Raw genomic sequence first — 21,883 nt, forward strand, 5'->3', positions numbered from 1 at the left:
ACTCAGGGTTATGACCTACTGACTGAGCTGCCTGCTGAGCATGAGAGACAGCTCTTTCTTCCCAGCCACCTGCCCTCATGCTGCCCAGACACAGGGAAAAGGACCAAATCACATTTATTTATTTTATTTATTTATTTTTTTGAGACAGAGTCTCACTCTGTTGCCCAGGCTGGAGTGCAGTGGCGCGATCTCAGCTCACTACAACCTCTGTCTCCTGGGTTCAAGTGATTCTTGTGCCTCAGTTTCCTAAGTAGCTGGGATTACAGGCATCCACCACCACGCCCAGCTGATTTTTGTATTTTTAGTAGAGACAGTATTTCGCCATGTTAGCCAGGCTGGTCTCAAACTCCTGACCTCAAGCCTCGGTCTCCCAAAGTGCTGGGATTAGAGACGTGAGCCACTGTGCCCAGCCCCAAATCACATTTAAAAAAAAATTCTGTGATTCACTGTTCTTTGTTTTGAAGCATGTGATGACTGTGAGGTTTTACAAAAATCACCCTCCCATCTCCTGGGATGTCTGCTGTGTGGAGAAGTGAGGTCCAGGGCCTCTCTGGGAACTGGGTTCCCCAAGGGCAGCATGGGGAGGCACTGGCTGATGCCCTGAGCCCGTGAACTTGCAGGGGGAGTGTGGCGAGGGCTGGCCACATCTGGATGGGTTAAGGACCAGGAGCCTGGGTGGATCTGCCCGTTTTCTAGTTGGTGGAAGCACTGGTGCATGCCTCCTTTGCCTTTGCCCCTTGGCCTGCTGTCCCCAACTTTCTCCAGCATCCTCAGGGCTCTGCTGGGGCCATCAGGGCAGGAGAAGGGTTGGGTCCCTGACCCTGCTTCCCTGCCTCCCCAGCCCCTGCTGCCTGTCCACGCCAGGGCAACTCTGTCTGTGGCTCCAGCTCCGTGCTGCCTCTGTCCTGCCCCTCAGGCCTGAACCGGTCTCCAGCACCTCACTCGCACTTGGAAAGTGGCCATTTGTACCTCTGTGCCTCTGGCCTTGACCCCCTGGGTGGGCACCCAGCACTGGGTCAGGGCGGTTCTCAACCTTGCTCTGCGGCTGTGGGCCCTGGGGCAGCTGGCGACCCCATCCAGCCTCTCTCCACTCATTTGCCAGTGTGTCAGGGTGGCCTCCACCTTAAGGCAGCTGTGAGGACCACTTCTTGAGACTGCATCTGTGTGGATCTGAGGCTGAGGGGCAGCCAGTGACATGTGGAAGGAAGGAGGTGGACCCACGGAGCCCCCAGCATGCCCTGTGGGCACTGCCTTTCCAGTGGGTGGCACTGGGAACCTTTGCCTCCTGCCCACCGTTGGGTCCCTTGAAGCCCACCTGGGGTTCCATGATCCAGCAGGTGAGTGAGGTGTGCAGCATGATGTGCACTCAGGCGCGCAGCCGGTCTGCCACCGCCCGGTGGCTGTTGCTCACTCTGCAGACTGCCCTGCAGCTCCTAGAGCAGAGGTGCATCCCGACCCACGAGACGCTTAGAGACTGACCCGGGACTCTGAGGACATCACTGGAAGAGCAGCCAAGTATGATGAGTATGTCCTCCTTTGAAATCTTTATTTTTAAAAACTCTTAAATTTACAAAATAAACGAACTGATGGCTTGTTAAAACAGCAGTTCCCCTACCATATTTAAATTCATTTTTATATCTTGACAAGCTATAGGATTTGGAATCAAACTTGAGGGTTGAGAACTGCTGCTGATAGAAAATCAGTCAAGGAAGGAAAAAACATCTCTTTATGTTGTTCAATGACATAAACCGAGGGTGGGCATGTTATTTTTGGGTTGGTTCGCCGCCTGGGGAGGCCGGGGGCACAGGCAACTGGAACTGTGGCACGGTAGCGCCTTGTGACCGAGCTCGTGCAGGTCTGGCTGGCTTGTTTTGCTCCCAGCAGTGTGCTCGTTCTGCATGGAGCACGTATTATTTTCGTGATCAGCAAAATACCAGCTCGTGTGGGTTCTTACCCGGCAGACAGTGCAGGGAATCTGCGTCCCGCCTGGGTGACTCTGTCCTACCTGTTCTTGGCTCTGTGTTCATTTGCCAGGGCTACCATTAACAAAACACCACAGATCAGGCACGTATTTGGAACAGCATACAAACTGTTCTGCCGGTGCCACCAGCCAGCACTTTAGAGTTTAATAATAGGATCAGGGCCTATTTCTTTCTCTCAGTTCTGGAGCTGGGAGTCTGAGATCAGGGGGCCAGCAGGGTTGGCCTCTCTTGTGAATGGCCACCTTCTCTCTGTGTCTTCATGTGGTCTTCCCTCTGTGCCTGGTCATGCATTGCCCTGCTCTGATCAGGCCCCAAGCAGTGGACATCAGTGTACCTGTCCATGTGAGCTGAACGAGCAGAGACAGAAATGCGATCCTATTGTTTTTTGTTTTGTTTTGTTTTTGTTTTTTTTGAGACAGTCTCGCTCTGTCACCCAGGCTGGAGTGCAGTGGTGCAGTCTCGGCTCACTGCAAGCTCCGCCTCCCGGGTTCACACCATTCTGCTGCCTCAGCCTCCTGAGTAGCTGGGACTACAGGCGCCCGCCACCGCGCCTGGCTAATTTTTTTGTATTTTCAGTAGAGATGGGGTTTCACTGTGTTAGCCAGGATGGTCTGGATCTCCTGACTTCGTGATCCACCCGCCTCGGCCTCCCAAAGTGCTGGGATTACAGGCGTGAGCCACCACACCAGGCCCTGATCCTATTGTTAAACTCTAAAGTGCTGGCTGGTAGCACCGGCAGAACAGTTTGTATGCTGTTCCAAATACGTGACTTTAATTATGGTGTTGGATATTTGCACTGTGGCAGCCACTTATAAAGGCTGGTCAGATACAACTGAGGCTCCATTCCAGGGGCAGTGGACACTGGCTTTGCAGTGACCAGGCCAGGCCTGGTGCTCCTGCCTGGGAATGGGGGCTTCTTAGACACAGAAGGAGACTAGAGGCTGTGCTGGATGCCAGTGCTGGGGGAAAATCCCCGTGGGACGTGGCATTCATGGGAGGACAAAAGGAGGGCCGAAAAAATCCCAGGGTGCAGGCGGCTGGAGTCAGGCATTGCCTTTGTTCTCTAGCAGTGGGATGCAGGGTCCGCTGGCAGCAGTTAGAGACGGAGCAAAGTAAATGCACTTGAAAGAGCTTTGGGAGGTGGAACTGTGAGGAGTCAGAGAACAAGATGGGATGAGACATGAGCTCTGATGTGCCTGTGTGGAGTGGACACCACCAGGGCCCCCATGCTGGCTCTGCAGGTGGCACCCAGGCCAGACCCTGCACCCACGCTGCCAGGGCTGAGACCTTGGAGACTTGGATTTAGAGCTGATTACTCCAAGTCTGTCTAACAGGGTGAGGCAGAGGCTGTGCAAATTCGCATCTATGGAAGATGCACGGACGGAGAGCCCTTGGAAGCAGGCCGGGCCCAGGCTGTGTGCGTGCGGTGACAGCTGCTTGGCATCACACACCAAAGTGGATGTGGGAGGGCTGCCTATGATCATGAAAAACCTGAAATATGAAAATGTGAAGAATAGGAGAGAACAGCAGTTTGCCACAGCAGGGCCCTGGCCAGCACTCTGCACGGTGCCCTGATGACTTGAGAAATTTTATGGAAGCTGGGAGAAAAAAGAGCTTACAAAGCAGTTTGTATGATAGTATCTTGTTTTTGTAAGGGACGGTGGGATGATTGATGATAGGTTTTCTTTTTCCTTTTCCATGTTTTCTGATTAATCAGCAACAAACATTGCTATTTTTGATTGTAGTAAAATATGCATAACATAAACTTTACCCTATCTTCACCTTTTTTTTTTTTTGGTGGGGGGATGGAGTCTCACCTCACTCTGTCGCTGGGGTCGGAGTGCAGTGGTGCGATCTCAGCTCACTGCAACCTCCGCCTCCTGGGTTCAAGTGATTCTCCTGCCTCAGCCTCCTGAGTAGCTGGGATTACAGGCGCCTGCCACTATGCCCAGCTAATTTTTTGCATTTTTAGTAGAGATGGCGTTTCACCATGTTGGCCAGGCCGGTCTCGAACTCCTGACCTCGTGATTTGCCCGCCTCGGCCTCCCGAAGTGCCAGGATTATAGGCTGGAGCCACCGTGTCCTCCCCCATCTTCACCATTTTAAGTGTACAGCTCTGTGGCGTTAAGTACATTTCACCTTATTCTGCAACCACCACCACTGTCCAGCTAGAGCGTTTCATCTTTCCAAGCGGAAACTCTGTATCCACTAAACAACAACTCCCCAGCCCCCGCACGCAGCCCCTGTCACCACTGTTCTCCTTTCTGTCTCTGAGTTTGACTGCTTTAGGTCATTCATATGAGTGGAATCATGCGGCGTTTGTGCTTTTGTGACTGGCTTATTTCACTTAGCATAAGGTCCTTAAGGTTCAACCATGTTGTAACTTGTCAGAATTTCCTTTCTTTTAAGGCTAACATTCCATTGACCACATAAATACTGTTATTTTTATACAAAGAAAGAAGTCTGCAAGCACTGGCTTGGAACAAGCTACGCATCCGGCGTTTTTCCGTGGGTTCAACAAGCTGCGCATCTGGCGTTTTTCCGTGGGTTCAACAAGCTGCGCATCTGGCGTTTTTCCGTGGGTTCAACAAGCTGCGCATCTGGCGTTTTTCCGTGGGTTCAACAAGCTGCGCATCTGGCGTTTTTCCGTGGGTTCGACATCAGTGGTCCCTGCTGTGGATCACAGCTGACGCACGAGCAGTTCTCCCCCGAGCCTGTCTGGGGCGCTCCTCCCCACCTTCCTCCACCATGGGGTCATCTTGGCCTCTCCCGGGCAGAGGCGAGGGAGGAAGGCGAGTCCCTGTGGGTGCTGCGCAGGGTCAGGGGCTGTTGCCATGTGGGCTCTGTGGCCTCCCAGGGTGCTCGGTCCGACCTGTCTTCTCGTTGACCCGCGTGGGGCCCGGGCATGACTGGACACGCCCCCAGGCCTCTCCTGGCACTATCTGGGTTCAGGCCACAGAAAGGGCAGACTGCGCAACTCTGGGCTGGAGCTGCAGGACACGGGCAGCCCCTATGGGGCCCAGGCATGTCCTAAGGCAGCCTGGCCCTCCGAGCGGCATCACCCTGAGGTGCCTGCGTGGACACCGAGGGCAGGCCCCCACGCTGGCTCTGCAGGTGGCGCTGGGGCTGGACCCTGCACCCACCCGGCCGAGGCTGCCCTGCCCTGCTCCTTTCTGAGGTGTGTGGAACAGGAAGCTGTGACGTAGAGGGAAGTGGACGAGAGTTTCTGCTACATGTAGATTTCTAGTGAGGAACATGCAGCAGTGACCGGCTGCGGTCGGGGGCGTTCCCTCACGTGTCGGGGAGGTCCAGGTGGCTGGCGGTGCGGCTGGTGCCTCTGTTCTCCCTGATTTCCAGTCAGTTCCTGAGAAAATGGGTGGCGTCTCCAGCCGCCATTGGGGATTGACCTACAATTGTTTCCGTGTATCTGTGGAACCGGCCCAACACCCCGCGTGGATGCCTGAGCCTGGAGACTGTACTGAACCCTGCATAGTCTATGTTTTTCCGTACTTGCATACCAGTGACAAACGTTAATTGGTAAATTAGGTACGGTAAGAAATTACAATAATAATAGAACAGTTGTAACAATAGACTGTCATAAAAGTTATGTGAACGTGGTCTCTCTCTCTCTCTCTGTCTCTCGCCCTTTGGTGCCCGCCGTGAGATGGCGGTGAGGTGGGCGGCGCAGGCATTGCAATGCAGCCTTAGGCTGCTGCTGACCTTGACCACCAGCCTGGCCATACCGCTGCAGTCCCATGCTGGCGACCCAGCCGGCTACTGGTGGCTCACAGGCGGGTCGCACATACAGCGTGGAGACGCTGGACAAGGGGATGGTTCGTGTCCTGGGTGGGAGGAGCAGGACGGCCTGAGAGTTTATCACCCTACTCAGAAGAGCACACAGTTTAAAACTTATGGAGTGTTTGTGAATGGAGTTTTCCGTTTAATATTTTTGGAGTGCAGTTGACCTCTGGTCATTGAAATCGCGGAAAGTGAAACTGAGATTCAGGGGTGGCTATGGCATTTCTCCTTCCAGCTCTGTCAGCTTTTGCCTGGTGTAACGTGAAGGAAGCTTTTTGGCCGGGTGCATTCACATTGAGGGTTGTTCTGGCTCCTTGGGGAGCTGACCCCTTCCTTCTCTCTCTCTGATGAGTTCCTTGCTCGGAGGCTGGCTGGGTCTGGAACTGACCCCTTCCTTATCTCTCTCTGATGAGTTCCTTGCTCCGAGGCTGGCTGAGTCTGGTGCTGACCCCTTCCTTCTCTCTCTCTGATGAGTTCCTTGCTTGGAGGCTGGCTGAGTCTGGTGCTGACATAGCCACCCCAGCTTCCTTTTGGCCAGCGCTTGCCTGGTTCACCTTTTTCCCCTTTTGCTTTCGACTTATCTACCTGTATCAGTATATTTGAAGTAAGCTTCTTGTAGATGGCGTATGGTTGGGTTAGGATTTTATTTATCTATTCTGACAACCTCTTCTAATTGGTGTTTTTAGATTATTATGATAGTGTAATTATCAATGTGTTTCAATTCAGGTCTACCATTTTATTATCTAACTTCTGTTAGATCACTATCTTTATCATTGCTCTATTTCCTTTTAGGTTTTTTAAAACATATTGTAGTATTCTGTTTTAATTTATTCTAAATTATATGTTATCTATTTTGCTTTGGATAGCTTTTTAAAAAGGTATTTTAAATTTTTTCTTTTTTTTAAAAGAGACAGGATTTCACTGTGTTGCCCAGGCAGGCCTTGAACTCCTGGACTCAAGCGATCCTCCCTTCTCAGCCTCCCAAGTAGCTGGGACTGGCTGTACAGCTTTCTTCGGTGGTTGCTCTAAGGATTTCGAAGTCCATGCTTATTAACATTTCACATTCTGCTAAGGATCTGAAAAGTCTGCTTTTTACCACTTCTAGAGGGACATAGAAATCTTACCCCATCCAGGTTTCCCTTCCCCCTTTTAGATTACAGTTGTCTTGTTTATATGATTTATACAATTATGTACCTAGAAATATTTTATAATTTACATTTTATATATTTGTGTAATTTACATTTATGTACACTGAAAGGCCCATCAGACAGTACTTTGATTTTTGCTTTTAACCGCCAAGCACTTTGGAAGAGCTGTGGGATCGTTATGTGTCCTGCGCCCTTGCCCCTTACCCTGCCTACTGCCTCTGCTACGTGGTTCACAGACCACGCTTCCTTCCACCTCCCTTCCTGTCAGCCTGAACCGCTGGCCAGCATGCTCTTTATTTTCCTCCTCTGCCCACGTCCTGGCTTCACCTTCCTTCCTGGAAGACGCATTCCCACCTTGAGGGAGGATCCCGAGTTGGCACCTCCCCGCTTTAGGCTTAGGCACATTGTGCCCGCCCTCCAGCCTGCCTGGTCCCCGCTTTAGGCTTAGGCACATTGTGCCCACCCTCCAGCCTGCCTGGTCCCTGCTTTAGGTTTAGGCATGTTGTGCCCGCCCTCCAGCCTGCCTGGTCCCGGGGGGAATCCACGGCCCTCCCACTGTTGCTCTGTGCTCTGCCAGGCATCCCGCTGTTTTCAAGATTTCAAGTTTCTCCCGCTGTTTTCAAGATCCATTTTCCTTTATCTTTGGCGTTCAGCAGTTTGACCGTGATGTGTCTGGGTGTGGATTTCTTGTTTGTCTTGTTTGGGATCCTTAGAGCTTCTTGAATCTGTAGACAAAAGACTTTCTCCAAATTTAGGGTGTTTTTTTGTCATTTTTTTCAGCTGTTTTTCATCACTGCTTGGTTTCCCCTTTTCCTTTTGCACTCTGATGACACAGACGTTAGACCTTTTCTCTTGTCCCGAAGATCCCCAAAATTTTTTCAATCTTTTTTCTCTCTGGTATTCAGATTAGAAAACTTACATTGCTCTATCTTCAAGTTCACTGAATCTTTCCTGAGGTTTTTTTTTTTTTTTTACATTTCAGTAGTGTGTCTTTTAGTTTTGAAATTTCCATTTGGTTCTTCTTTATATGTTGTTTTGTTTGCCTTTTGCTGATTTCCATTTTTTCATTCAGTTTGGGAGTGTTAAAATCGTTAGAGCATTTCATAGCACAGTAATTGCTTTAAAGTTGGGTGGATAATTGCAACACCTGTGTTATTTTGGTATCTGTTGACTGTCTTTTCCTGTAGGAGCTCAGATATTCCTCATTCTTTGTGTGCTGAGTAATCTGGGCTGTAAGTGGATGGTTGGATGTTATGATATGAGGTCTGGGTCTTGTTAAAATCCTAGGAGGATGTTGATATTTTTATTTTAGAAAGCAAACACCCTGAGGAGACTTGGGCTGTGGTTCTGACTTGCCTTCAATGGGTGGCAGCTCCATGTCAATTCTGGCTTCATAGCCCCCTGCACTGCCACTTGGACCTGTCCCCTGTGTGCCGCTGGTGGCTGTCTGGCTGTGGTCTCAGGGTTTGGGGTGTGAAGAGGATCAGATCCACACCCCTGCAGCTTGAGGATGGGCTTGAAGCTGATGAGCATTTTGTCGGCTGGCTCTTCTGAGCTGCTTCCTCTCCACACTGCCACTGGGGCTTCCTGGGTCCCTGGAGCTTCCCTTCTCCACCCTCAGCCAGTGCACTGGGACCAGCTACCCGTTCCACTGTGCACTTCCATGCCTGCGCCAGTGCTGGAGGAGGGATTTGGGTCTCCTTCTGTTCAGTGTCTCCTCCAGGCCACCTGCTGCTCTTTCCTTCATAGAATGCGGCTCAGCTGCCTCTGGTCCCATCCTGGGGCAGAGCTGCTCCTGAGTACCCTTCAGCAGAAGGCAGATTGCCCCCTCTCCCTGGAGCTGGCACTGAAGGTGTGTTTAGACGATGTCTGCCTTCATTTCTGCACCTCTGCTCCAGCTGCAGTGTGGCACTTTCTGTCCCCTGCAGCAGCCCCGTACTCCTTGTAATCTCAGCCTGTCTGTGCAGCTAGACAGCTGGTGTTGGGCGGCAGGGCGCTCGTCTTTTCCATGTCAGGCTCTAGCGTGTTTGGAGGCATCACCTGGGAGGTGGCTGCATTTAGGGAGGCTCTGCTGGGCAGATGTGGCGTCGGAGAGGCGCCGCCCCTCCAGCACTTTGAGGGAGTTGTCAGACCCTCCAGAGAGTCCTCAGCACCAGCAACTCAGGATGGCGGCCCCTATGGTGGGAAGGATGGCGGGAACCACGTCCCCCACACTGTGACCCTCCTGGAGGCCAGGAGAGCCTGTTCTCAGCGAATGTGGAAGGATAAGCTGCACAGGGCCTCCCAGTCTGCTGGCCCGCATGCTCTGAGAGAGACGCACGACTCCCAAGGACTGAGCATGCCCGCGTCAGCCATGTCCAGTGCCCTCGGGAGAGCGGGAAGGGGTTAGAGGCCTGAGTACCCAACCTTGAAGCTTGTCGGGTGCCCCCTCCTTCTCCTCACAGACCAGGGGTCCTTGTATGTTGTTCCAGCCCAGGATGGCGGCCCAGGTGACGCTGGAGGACGCGCTGTCCAACGTGGACCTCCTGGAGGAGCTGCCCCTGCCCGACCAGCAGCCCTGCATCGAGCCCCCGCCATCCTCGCTGCTCTACCAGGTGGGTGCCCAGCAGCTGCGGGGCGTACAGCCTGTGCTTCGACCCCACATGATGTTTTTCTCTTCCTTTCCTTCAGCCAAATTTCAACACTAACTTTGAAGACAGAAATGCATTTGTTACTGGCATCGCAAGATACATCGAACAAGCCACCGTCCACTCTAGCATGGTAATGTTGCAGTGTGTCTTTGTTTCTCTCTGCAGAGAAGGGCGTGTTTGAAGGGCAGATGTATACTTTTTGGTATTATCCCAATAGACTGTGCAGTGAGGAAAAAGAGAAGAAAATGAATGAAATGCCTTATATTTTTAAGACAGTCGTTGCTTTTCTTATATACATGCTTTCTCAGCATGTATAAAAACAATACATGCTGTTTCTGAAAATTCAGTGTCTCTGGCCCAGAGAAAACCTTTGTCAGCGTTTCGAGGGTGCGCCTGCCCTGTTAATGCTCATTCCCTCTCCAGATCTGCACCCACACCCACCAGGTATGTTCCCATATGAGATTTAGATTTATAAATGAATTGCATTGTTATTATAGTTCTGCTTTTTTTTTTTTGAGACAGTCTTGCTCTGCCAACCAGGCTGGAGTGCAGTGGCACGATCTTGGTTCACTGCGACCTCCACCTCCCAGGTTCAAGCAGTTCTTGTGCCTCAGCCTCCTGAGTAGCTGGGACTACTGGCGCCCACCACTATGCCCAGCTAATTTTTGTATTTTTAGTAGAGACAGGGTTTCACTATGTTGGCCGGGCTGGTCTCGAACTCCTGACCTCAGGTGATCTGCCCACCTCAGCCTCCCACAGTGCTGGGATTACAGGTATGAGCCACCACACCTAGCTAGTTCTGCATTTTAATGATCTCATGAACGTGTTTTCTTTCTTTTTTTTGAGATGGTCTCACTCAGATTGTCCAGGCCAGAGTGCAGTGGTGTGATTAGGGCTCACTGCAGCCTCAACCTCCCGTGCTCAAGCAATCCTCCTACCTCTGCCTCCTGAGTAGCTGGGACTACAGGCACACACCATCATGCCCATCTACTTTTTTGTGCTTTTTGTAGAGGCGAGGTCTCACCATGTTGCCCAGGTTGGTCTCGAATTCCTGGACTCAAGGAATCCGCCCGCCCAGCCTCCCAAAGTACTGGGATTATAGCCTCAGCCACTGCACCTGGACAAGAATATTTTCATGCCATGAAAATGTGCTAGAGAAAGCAATCCTTAATGGCTACGTAAACCATTTTGTAAATGTCCACAATTCAACTATTTTTGCACATTTACTTCATTTCCTCTTTTATGTCATATAATAAAAAAATGCTGTAGGCCGGGCGCAGTGGCTCACGCCTGTAATCCTAGCATTTTGGGAGGCCAAAGTGGGCAGATCACCTAAGGTCAGGAGTTCGAGACCAGCCTGGCCAACATGGTGAAACCCTGTCTCTACTAAAAAAAAAAAAAAAAAAAAAAAATACAAAAATTAACCGGGCATGGTGGTGCACGCCTGTAATCCCAGCTACTCGGGAGGCTGAGGCAAGAGAATCACTTGAACCTGGGAGGCAGAGGTTGTAGTGAGCTGAGATCGTGCCACTGCACTCCAGCCTGGGGGACAGAGCAAGACTCGTCTCAAAAAAAAAAAAAAAAAAACAAATACTGTGACGAACATCTCACTAAATACAGACTAGATTTAAGAGCATCTATTTGATTTTTACCAAAGGAAACAATGTTAAAGAGTGGAAAGCAAAAGCAGTTTTACAGCAGTGATGACAGTCCTCTTCCCATGGACTCTCTACCTAGATTTTAAGTGCCGTGGGCACGCTCCTAACTTTTCCTCCTGCACACCTGGGGCCGGCAGCCCTGCCTCTAGTCCTCTCTGGGACCGGGAGGCCCTGTGAGCCGGTGAGGAGGCCATGGGGATCCTGTGTGTGCTCATACTGGGCAGGGCGTCTGCCCTGAGCCCTTCCTCTGTGTTCCCAACTGCAGGTCTCATGGCCAGCAGGTTGTTGAGGGCTGGGTGGAGCCAAGGTGTAACACCTGTGGCACCCCTCAGAGATGCCTGCATGCCACTGACACCCCTCTCACCTACAGAAGCCGTGGGGTGTTTTGGGTGGTCATTGTGGCCCCCAGCGCCGCACCTCAGCGTCACTAGCTTCTGGCAGCTGTCTCTTGGCACACAGGCCACAGTGCTTAGGATAGTTCGTGGCGCTTTGTCTGGATTTTAGCAACTGGCATCTGCTTTTCATGCTAGTTCCCCCGCCTGCCTTTGATTTGCCCTATGTTCCATTGCAGAACGAGATGCTGGAGGAGGGCCAAGAATATGCTGTCATGCTGTACACCTGGAGGAGCTGCTCCCGGGCCATCCCACAGGTGCCACGCTCGCCTGGCTCTTCCCCTCCAGCCACACCCTGCCAGGCCCCTGCCACACCACACCCCTGCCCCTGCCACACCACACCCCTGCCCCTGCCACACCACACCCCTGCCCCTGCCATGCCTGGCCCACTCTCCTCCCAGTTCTAACCCCACAGCAGGGCGGGATCACTAGCTCTAGAAGCCCAGCGGCTGCTTCTGGCTAGATCTTGAAGCCTCTTATGTCATCCTTTTTTCTTTATTCCCAGGTGAAATGTAATGAGCAGCCTAACAGAGTGGAAATTTACGAGAAAACCGTGGAGGTTCTGGAGCCTGAGGTCACAAAACTGATGAATTTTATGTACTTCCAGGTAAAATGGCAAATAATCTGGGGGGGTACAACACCGAGGGGTGGGTTGCTGACGCCTTCCTACCCATCGCTGTCACTGTGAACACCCTGAACAGAGTGCCTGTAAATTAAAGCAACCAGTTTCTGAGACAAAAGGGACCAAGCCTTTGACAGTCTAAAGTTCCTCATGCCCTTTTGGAATCAATGCTCCTTTTGTGGTTCACTTCTCTTCTCTGAGAGTGATTTCGTGTTTCCTTCATGGAGCCTGCTTTCTGTCAGTTTCAAGTACGATGCTTTGACTTTTTGCCAGTTTGTATTTTTTTTTTTTTTTTTTTTTTTTTTTTTTGAGACAGTCTCGCTCTGTCACCCAGGCTGAAGTGCAATGGCACGATCTTGGCTCACTGCAACCTCCGCCTCCCAGGTTCAAGCGATTCTCCTGCCTCAGCCTCCCGAGTAGCTGGGATTACAGGTGCCCGCCACCATGCCCAGCTAATTTTTGTATTTTTAGTGGAGACAGGGTTTCACCATGTTGGCCAGGCTGGTCTTGAATTCCTGACCTCAGGTGATCTGCCCATCTTGGCCTCCCAAAATGCTGGGATTACAGGTGTGAGCCACCACGCCTGGCCAGTTTGTACTTTTGATTCGTCTGCTCTTTCAGGTATTTTCTTGCTGTTAGCCTCACCCTGACTGTCCATTCCTGGTGGTCCTTGCCCTGGCCTTGGTTAGGCAAGAAGTAGCCACATGGAAGGGGCTTGCTGCTTTTTAAAGAAGTATTTCGGAAACATCTAGATTTTTTATGATGGTGTCCTTCAGCAAAGGGAGGAGATGGAACTAACTAGGAGATGAATTTTTGTTTTACCTTGAAAGTTACCAAGAGGAAAAAAATCTCTCCCACTTTTCACTTCTGAAAGTTAGAACATCTGAATTTTACAGGCGTTTTATTGGAGCATTTTGCTCAGTAATTTTGCTGGAATAATCAGCAAGATTTTGTTACTTTAGTGATGTAGTTGGTAAAGTGCAAGTCAAGTAATGTTGGTGCAGAGCAGGCCGTGGGAGCTGCTTTCAGGAAGGGGTCTGGTTGCCCGCATTGTAAACACTTGGGCGTGGAGCCTCACTGGGCAGGTCGTTTCTCATCGAGGAGCAGTGACTGCAGGTGCTTGAAGCAGGGACATGGGCTTGGCTCCTCACTGACCTGCAGCTTTCTGCCCTCCTGCTTCCTCTGCACAGAGAAATGCCATTGAGCGTTTCTGTGGGGAGGTGAGGCGCCTGTGCCACGCCGAGAGGAGGAAGGACTTCGTGTCAGAAGCCTACCTGATCACACTGGGCAAGTTCATCAACATGTTCGCCGTGCTGGACGAGCTGAAGAACATGAAGTGCAGTGTGAAGAACGACCACTCAGCGTACAAGAGGTGAGCGCCGGCCTTGCGCACAGCGGGCCCTCCTGAGAGCACCCAGCTCAGTGGCCTGCCTTGTGCACAGCAAGTGTGCATCTTTGTGTGCTGAAGTCGTCACTTCTGGTAGGCAGCAGCTACATCTCAGTGTCAGGGCTGTGTGAGCACCTGCTCCGAGGGATAAGGTGAGGGCAGCCAGCAGATAAGTGCATATCGTGGCTTTGCACAGCTAGAGCAGGCTCTTTGTGCCCTGGCTGTCCTCAGATGTCACGGAGGACCTTCGAGCCCCTGGGAAGACAGACACGCACAAGATGTAAGCCTAGCTCACAGAACACAGGCATCTGGCTCAGGGAGCATCTTGGCAAGGGGGCAGGTGGCCTCTGCAGCCCACCTTGGGCGTTGGGGCTGCAGTCCTCGGTGCCAGTCACTCGCCAGCGGGGGTCCCCGGCACATGAGCACCATCCCAGCAACGTGCAGACATGGCCCATGCACAGTCACAGGGTGTCTCGGGGTCACACTGCGCTTCCAGGTCCTCTCCCTGGCGGTTTTCTTTCTGGATATAGAGAGCTTCTGGAGAAGCTAGCCTCTGGAGAGGCTGGCAAGACGAGCAGAAGAGGCAGGCATGGCTCGGTGTGTGCTTCTGGAGCAGTGTGGGGCAGTGGGTGGCCGACGGGCATTCGGTGACACTCGACGCACTGCCGACCGGCGTTGGGTGACACTCAGGGCGCTGTCTCCTGATGCTCTTGCTCCGCTTCATCTGTGCTCAGTGCTTTTGAAGACGTGTTTTGCTGAAATGAGATGCTAATTTCAATTTCCTCTGCTAAGTAAGGCATCTTAGCTCTAAAATTAAATTCGAAGAGGGCTTACTTTGCATCTGAATATGCTCTAGTTATGTTGCATTTTAAATCATACAACTGTTGCTATGTCTTTATTTAAAAAACCCACTTGGGACAAAATGAGGCAGCAGTAGGAGTCGAGCTAGGTCAGGCAGAATTTTAAGCCTCATTCATGTGAAATAATGCAGTGTTCCATTTATCACCTAAAATCATCAGCTCTGCACAGAAGTCTAGATCTTCAGAACTAGAGAAAGGTCTCTGGAGTTGACCTGTGAGTCCCTCTTGGGGCGGAAGTCTGAAGGGTCCCTGTTTGATAACAGCATCTGTGGGATTCTAGCATCGAGACTCACTGGTTGGAGTGGGCTCCTGGTCCCAGCCGCCCCACCCAGTCGCTGTGTGATTTTAAGCGGCCTTCTCAGCCGCCGTTTTGGCTTTGTCAGGGAAATGGGAGAGGTGGTTTTCAATATTTAAAAGTATTTAAAAGTTGTGTGTGTGTTTTTTTTCTTTTTTTCCTTTTAGCACTAGCACCTTTATTCTAAAGCCTAGTCTGTAAAACAGTTTACAGATGGGGCTGCTGTGTGCAAAGCTGGGGGAAGGAGGGTTTCCCCTCCAGCAGCCCCCTTCCCCAGTGTCTTCACCACCTTCAGGTTCCCCTGAGCACCAAAGAGTGGGCCTGGGGCAGCTCCGTATCTCTTACTGCTGCTTCTTCCTCTGACCTCTGTCTGGGACCCCTGTTGGTTCACCTTTCCAGACCATTGCCTCCACCCCTCCCAAGACCCCCACCACACACACACACACACACCTGGCTCTTCTGGCACCTGCTGGTAGCTACTAGTATAACCTCTTCTAAGTGTCAATGCCAAGATAACTCATATGGTTATGGTGAGGCTTGAGGAAAATAGAAAACAGTATCTTTGACCCTTTCCTTAGTCTCCCCACCCGCCACCTCAGCAACTACTCAAATCAATAAAGCACACATGGCCAGGTGCGATGGCTCACACCTGTAATCCCAGCACCTTGAGAAGCTGAGGCAGAAGGATCACTTGAGCCCAGGAATTTGAGACCAGCCTGGGTAACATAGCAAGACCCCATCTCTAAAAAAACAAGAGCAAAATAAACTAGCCAGGTGTGGTGGCATGCACCTGTGGTCCCAGCTACTCGGGACGCTGAGGTTGGAGAATCACTTGAGCCCAGGAGGTAGAGGCTGCAGTGAGCTGTGATTGTACCACTGTACTCCAGCCTGGGTGACAGAGTGAGACCCTGTGTCTATTTAAAAAAAAAAGGAAACATGGTTTTTTCTTTTTGAGACAGAGTCTCACTGGCACAGGCTGGGGTGCAGTGGCACGATCTTGGCTCACTGCAACCTCTGCGTCTCCTGGATTCAAGCAATTCACCTGCCTCAGCCTCCCGAGTAGTTGGAATTACAGGTGTGAGCCACCACACCGGGCTAATTTTTGTATTTTTAGTGGAGATGGGGTTTCACCATGTTGGCCAGGCTGGTGTTGAACTCCTGACCTCAAGTGATTTGCCTGCCTCATTCTCCCAAAATGCTGGGATTACTGGCATGAGCCACCATGCCCCACCCTGGAAACATGTTTAAAAAGGCAAGGAATGTTACTGTATCAGTTAATATTAGGTTTAACTGTATGCAATTATTTAAAGCCCAGGGAAATAACAGTGGCTTTAAAAAGATTGCAGTTTATTTCTCTGTCTCCTGAAAAGTCCGGAATTGGGTGGTCTGCTGCTGATTGAGGCTTTACGGGACCCAAGGCTCCTGTGGTCCTGTGGCTCTGCTTCAGGTGTTGCCTCCTGGTCCTAGATGGTTGCTTAAGCTCCAGCTGTCATTTCTCCATTCCAGTCAGCAGGCAGAAAGGGGGAAAGATGGGCTCCATGCTTCCTTATGAGTAAACTTTGAGTGCTTGTCAGTATCTTGCATTATATCTCATGGCCTAGTCCTTGGTCACGTGGCCACAGCTAGCTGCAGGGTAGGCGAGGCACACGGAATGTGTGGGGCTCCCTGGAATGTGTGTTCCACAGAAATGCAGGGCTCGTTCCTAAGGAGGAAGGGGAGGAAGTGAATGTTGGTGTAGGTTATCAGCCTTTGCCTTGGTAACTTTTAAAACTAAACCCCCAAGGTTCTGGGTTGCACAAACCTGTCCTTACATGGGCCGTTTCCACTGAACTTTCTTGCGGGACAGCTGTAGATGATCAGAATCCTCACACCCCACATTCACCCTGCCCTGCCAGACCTCGCAGGCTCAGCATGGCCTTGCGGTATTGTATTGTTGGGCCTCACTGTATGGGTGTAGCTACAAATTGGTGGCAGGCCAGGGCTCTGTCTCAGGACCTTGGGCACCAGTGGTCCCTGAGGTGGCCTGGGGAGGTGTGGTCCAGAGGGTTCCCAGCAGAGAACCTCAGCAGTGCTGGCCGGCTTCATGGCAGGGCTTGTGGGAGTCACGGAGATGGCAGTGGCCCTTCTCAGACTTGGGGTCCAGGAGCCCTGTGCCCCCTAGATGAGGTGGGCGTCCACCAGTGTAGGACAGAGGTCAGTGTGCAGGGACCCTGCAGGAAGCCCATTGGCTGTGACCAGCAGGGTGGAGAGCTGTCTTGGGCTGTGCAGGACACGTCTAAGTTGGCAGAAGACTGACCTGGAGTGCAGGGCCAGAGACTTCTGAAAAGGCTGAAATCATAGCTGGCTTCTGAGATTGACCCACATTTCTGCAGATGACTGTAGGGGAAAGGGATACCACTCGAACCAGGCTTTTTTTTTTTTTTTTTATGTGGCACGTTCGTGCATTTTGGGATGAACTCTTTTTGTTTTCAAAGGGCTGCTCAGTTTTTACGTAAAATGGCAGATCCACAGTCCATCCAGGAATCGCAGAATCTGTCCATGTTCCTGGCCAATCATAACAAGATCACACAGGTAAGGCTGGTGTTTGCACACTCAGGTTGATGGGCCAAGCAGCCGGCTGGGCGCCAGGCCCATGCATGAGTCTCTTGCTCTGTGTTTCAGTCTCTGCAGCAGCAGCTCGAAGTGATTTCTGGCTACGAAGAGCTCCTGGCAGACATCGTGAATCTGTGTGTGGATTACTACGAGAACAGGATGTATTTGACGCCCAGTGAGAAACACATGCTTCTCAAAGTACGTGTGTGGGGACGCCAGCCCGTGGCACTGCCGAGGGACAGCCTTACTCTTGTCAATAGGCTGTGCTTTATCTGGAATCCTTTTAATTGCTGTGTCTTATTTGCACGCTGTCGTGTGTGAACAGCGTCCTGCCCTTGCACACAGCCTGCGCAACAGGCTCTCAACACACCCCACGAGTGTGTCACACACTGACCCTGGGAGAAGGTGCTGGCCAGGAGGTCCGGGTCAAGGATTCTCAGCTTTTTTTTTTTTTTTAAGCTGCTTTTTGTTTTATTCTCGGGGCAGGGTGTTGCTTTTGCCCAGGCTGGAGTGCAGTGGCACGATCACGGCTCACTGTAGCCTCAACCTCCTGGGCTCAAGTGATCCTCCCACCTCAGCCTCCTAAGTAGCTGGGACTACAGGTGCACGCCACCAAGCCTGGCTAATTGTTAAATTTTTTGTAGAGAGAATCTTGCCATGTTGTACAGGCTGTTCTCAAACTCCTGGGCTCAAGGGACCCTCCTGCCTCAGCCTCCCAAAGCTCTGTGAATACAAGCTTGAGCCACTGCGCCCAGCCTTTTTTTTTTTTTTTTTTTTGAGACAGGGTCTTGCTCTGTCCCCCAGGCTGGATGCAGTGGCACGGACACAGCTCACTATAGCCTTGACCTCCTTGGCTCAAGTGATCTTTCTGCCTCAGGCTCCTGAGTAACTGGGACCACAGGCACTTGCACCAGTGCCCAGCTAAGTTTTTGAATTTTTGTAGATACGAGATCTCACTTTGTTGCCCCTGCTGGCCTTGAACTCCTGGGCCCAAGCAATCTTCTTGCCTTATCCCCCACAAAGTGCTGGGATTACAGGCATAAGCCACCACGCCCAGCCTTTAAGCTGCTTTGTGACAGAAGTTATCCAAGATTCTACTTGTCAAGCATGTGATTCCTAGGACTTTGATACCTTGTGTCACATAATTAAAGTAGCCTTTTGTTGGTTCACCATATTCTTTATTACTCTGTTCAAATTAGGAAGGTTTCCATCTGTGTTTCTCACGGGAAAGATGGGCGGCAGTTCCGCTGTTCCCTTTGCTCTGTTCTCCACCTCTGCAGGGTGGCCTTGGGGGACCCTTTGCTGGGCATCCCGCCAGCCCAGCCCCCAGACTCCTCCTGAGCAGGCGAGCAATGCCCACGGAGTGCTTTGTGACAGCAGAAACATGGTGTCTGCACCAGCTGGTGTGGGAGCCCTGGCCATGAGCCCCTGTGGAGCACTGGAGCATGCAGGTGGCTAGTCCACGCTAAGAATTTTTAGTTTGTGACTGGGCACGGTGGCTCATGCCTGTAATCCCAGCACTTTGGGAGTTGAGGTGGGTGGATCACTTGAGGTCAGAAGTTTTACACCAGCCTGACCAACATGGTGAAACCCCATGTCTACTAAAAATACAAAAAAAATTAGCCAGGCGTGGTGGTCATGGGTGCCTGTAATCCCAACTACTTGGGAGGCTGAGGCAGGAAAATCGCTTGAACCTGGGAGGCAGAGGTTGCAGTGAGCTGAGATGGCGCCACTGCACTCCAGCCTGGGTGACAGAGCAAGACTCCATCCCAAAAAAAAAAAAAAAAAAAAATTTTTTTTTAGTTTGCATACACCGAAACTTAACTGGTTACATGTGGCTGCATATTGGACATTACTTTTAATGGGAAAAAAAGCGCAATTACTTTTGCACCAACCTAGTAGCTCCAGAATAGCCCTACCGCTTGGGTTAGGCTAGGGTAGAGGATTTGTTTTTTTCCACTTTTAGCAACTGACTTGGAAGCCCAGCCCCACTTTGTATCCCAGTTTCACTAAGGATAAAATGATGCATTTCAAGCACCAGACAAGCAGCCTAAAGATAGATCTTTGTGATCTATTTCAAATTGTGCCTTCAAAGTCTTCAGCTGTAACAGTGTAAGTCCTTATGGGTAGTGAAATTTGCAGTTCTGAGCTTTGTCACGTCATTCATTTTGTGGCTTTTCAGGTCATGGGATTTGGTCTGTACCTGATGGATGGGAGTGTCAGTAACATCTATAAGTTAGATGCCAAGAAAAGAATAAACTTATCCAAAATTGACAAGTACTTCAAGGTGAGTTACATGTTTTTAGATCAATGTTTTTATTGATTTGTGTGCACTTTGAATTTTGGGAAAGTGAGCCCCTGTGTGACCGTGATCTATATCAGGAAACGCTGGGGCTGAGTGGAGTCTGTGACACGCACGTTCTCCCGTCTGCAGAGGTGACCACGCTTTCTCTTTCCTTTTGCCCTGTGCTGGTTTTGCCTGGGCGGAGCTTTATACAGATAGAATTGTGCTATTTGTACTCTTCTGCGTCCAGCTGCTGTCACCAGCCTCTTGTTTGTGAGTTACATCCTGGAGGAAGCCCGTAGCTACAGCTTGTAGCTTTCAGTTGTGGTGTAGTTTTCTATCTGATGACTACACCGTAACTTATCCGTTCCGATGTTGGCGGGCTCTCGGATGTTCCCGAGTTTTGGCATGTCCAAACAGTGCAGCTCTGGTCGACTGTCCTCTGTTGGGTGCATACCCAGGAGAGGGACCGGGGGTCACAGGGCAGATCTGTTTTCAGTGTTAGTAGTTACCTACAGCCTGATGACGTTCCAGCACAGCTGTCCTGATCTGCATTCCCGTCAGCAGTGAGAGAACGCGCCGCTGGTGCCACATCAGTACTTAGCACTGTCTTTTTTGGGGTGGGGGGACATCCTGAGGATGCGTACAGCATTGAGATTGTATTGGCTAGTGTTTCATTGTAGTTTCGTTCATGTTTCCCTAATGGCTTTCCATGTTATTAGCATGTTCCCTTTGTGATGTGCCACTTCAAGTCTTTTGCTCTTTTTTCCCTATTGATTTATAGTTCTTTATATATTCTGGATACATGTCCCTTGTTGGACACAAGTGAGTTTTTTGTTTGTTTGTTTTGTTTTGTTTTTGAGACAGGCTCTCGCTCTGTCATCCAGGCTGGAGCGTAGCAGGCCTTGGTGATTCCTCCCACCTCAGCCTCTCAACTAGCTGGGACTGCAGGTGCTTGCCATCACGCTTGGCTAGTTTTTAAACTTTTAGTAGCAACGAGGGCTCCCTATGTTGCCCAGGCTGGTGTCGAACTCCTGGCCTCAAGCAGTCCTCCAGCCCTGGCCTCTCAAAGTGCCAAGATTACAGGCCTGAGCCACTGCACCTGGCCTTACGTTTTAATATACATATATTCTCCCCTAAGAGGCTTACCCTTTCACTTTTTCCCAGCTTTATCAAGGTATAATTGACAAGTAAAAATTGTATGTTTATGGTATACGGTGTGATGTTTTGATACACGTACACATTGTGAAATGATGAATTCAGGCTAATTTAACATGTCCATTACCTAACACACATTTTTTTTATTTTGTGATGAGAACACTTAAGATCTACTCTTTTAGCATATTTTAAGCATTCAATGCATTGTTATTAACCATAGCTACTGTGCCATAGATGAGGTCTTCAGAACTTACCTATGCTGCGGAATTGAAACTTTATATGCTTTGACCAGTATATTCCCTTCCTCCTCCTGCCTCCAGTAGCCTTTTCGCGTTCTTGATGGTGTCATTTGCTGAACAGAAGTTGGTCATTTTAGTGTAGTCCCATATATGAATCTTTTCATTAATGTCCACCTAAATAAATCTTTGCAGCCATCCAGCTCATGAGACGTTTCTGCTGTGTTAGCTTCTAGAAGCATTCTGTCTCCTTTTTCACCTAGATCTAATCCCCCTGGAACTGACTTCTGCGCGTGGTAGGAGGTAGGGGTTTCGCTTCCTTGGATCTTTCCCAGTATGGCTCCCCAGTTGGGCCTGCCCATTTATTGCAAAGCCCATTGTTCTGCAGTGCTGCTCAGGTCATGAAACTGTCTGTGGCTCTGTCCAGGTTCCCTGTCCTATCCACAAGCCTCCCTCCCTGCTCCAGGGCCACGCTGCCTTAATTGTTGGAGCTTTCTAACAGGACTCCTAGTCTGGAAGGGTGTGTCTTCCAGTTTCGTCCTTCAGGATAGACCCAGATATCATCCCTTCCCCTTTGGAAATGCATGTTAGACTCGATTTCCTGATTTACACACACTATCCCCCCAAAACCATTTTTTTTTCCTTCTGAAATATTGACTGGGATTGATTATAGATCTATTTTGAGAGAATGGACATTTAAAAAATTTGAAGCCTTCCTAGGCACAAACATGATCTATTTCTCCATTTACTGAGAACTTTTTCTAGAATTTTCGGGGTAGTACTTTTGTTTAGAGGTCTTGCACATTTTTTGTTAGATTTACTCATGCGTATTTTTTTGGAA

The 21,883-nt window shown here is 50.5% G+C and overlaps 1 protein-coding gene across 7 annotated transcripts in view; it reads left to right on the forward strand.

Moving 5' to 3' along the window:
* CYFIP1 (cytoplasmic FMR1 interacting protein 1) overlaps positions 1-21,883 on the forward strand; it is a 119,447-nt gene that overhangs the window by 24,923 nt on the left and 72,641 nt on the right. For 6 of the 7 annotated variants that reach the window (XM_030805332.1, XM_030805333.1, XM_030805337.1 and 3 more), the window contains exons 2-9: positions 9,400-9,522; positions 9,599-9,688; positions 11,788-11,865; positions 12,114-12,215; positions 13,421-13,602; positions 17,247-17,343; positions 17,434-17,562; positions 19,547-19,651. In XM_030805332.1, coding sequence (XP_030661192.1) covers positions 9,406-9,522; positions 9,599-9,688; positions 11,788-11,865; positions 12,114-12,215; positions 13,421-13,602; positions 17,247-17,343; positions 17,434-17,562; positions 19,547-19,651 — 900 coding nt within the window. In that variant the 5' untranslated portion in view covers positions 9,400-9,405. The remainder of the gene's footprint in view (positions 1-9,399; positions 9,523-9,598; positions 9,689-11,787; positions 11,866-12,113; positions 12,216-13,420; positions 13,603-17,246; positions 17,344-17,433; positions 17,563-19,546; positions 19,652-21,883) is intronic. The other variant, XM_030805335.1, reaches the window with a different exon arrangement.

The sequence above is a fragment of the Nomascus leucogenys genome, chromosome 24, assembly GCF_006542625.1.
Source record: "Nomascus leucogenys isolate Asia chromosome 24, Asia_NLE_v1, whole genome shotgun sequence".
In the NCBI taxonomy this organism is placed as follows: domain Eukaryota; kingdom Metazoa; phylum Chordata; class Mammalia; order Primates; family Hylobatidae; genus Nomascus; species Nomascus leucogenys.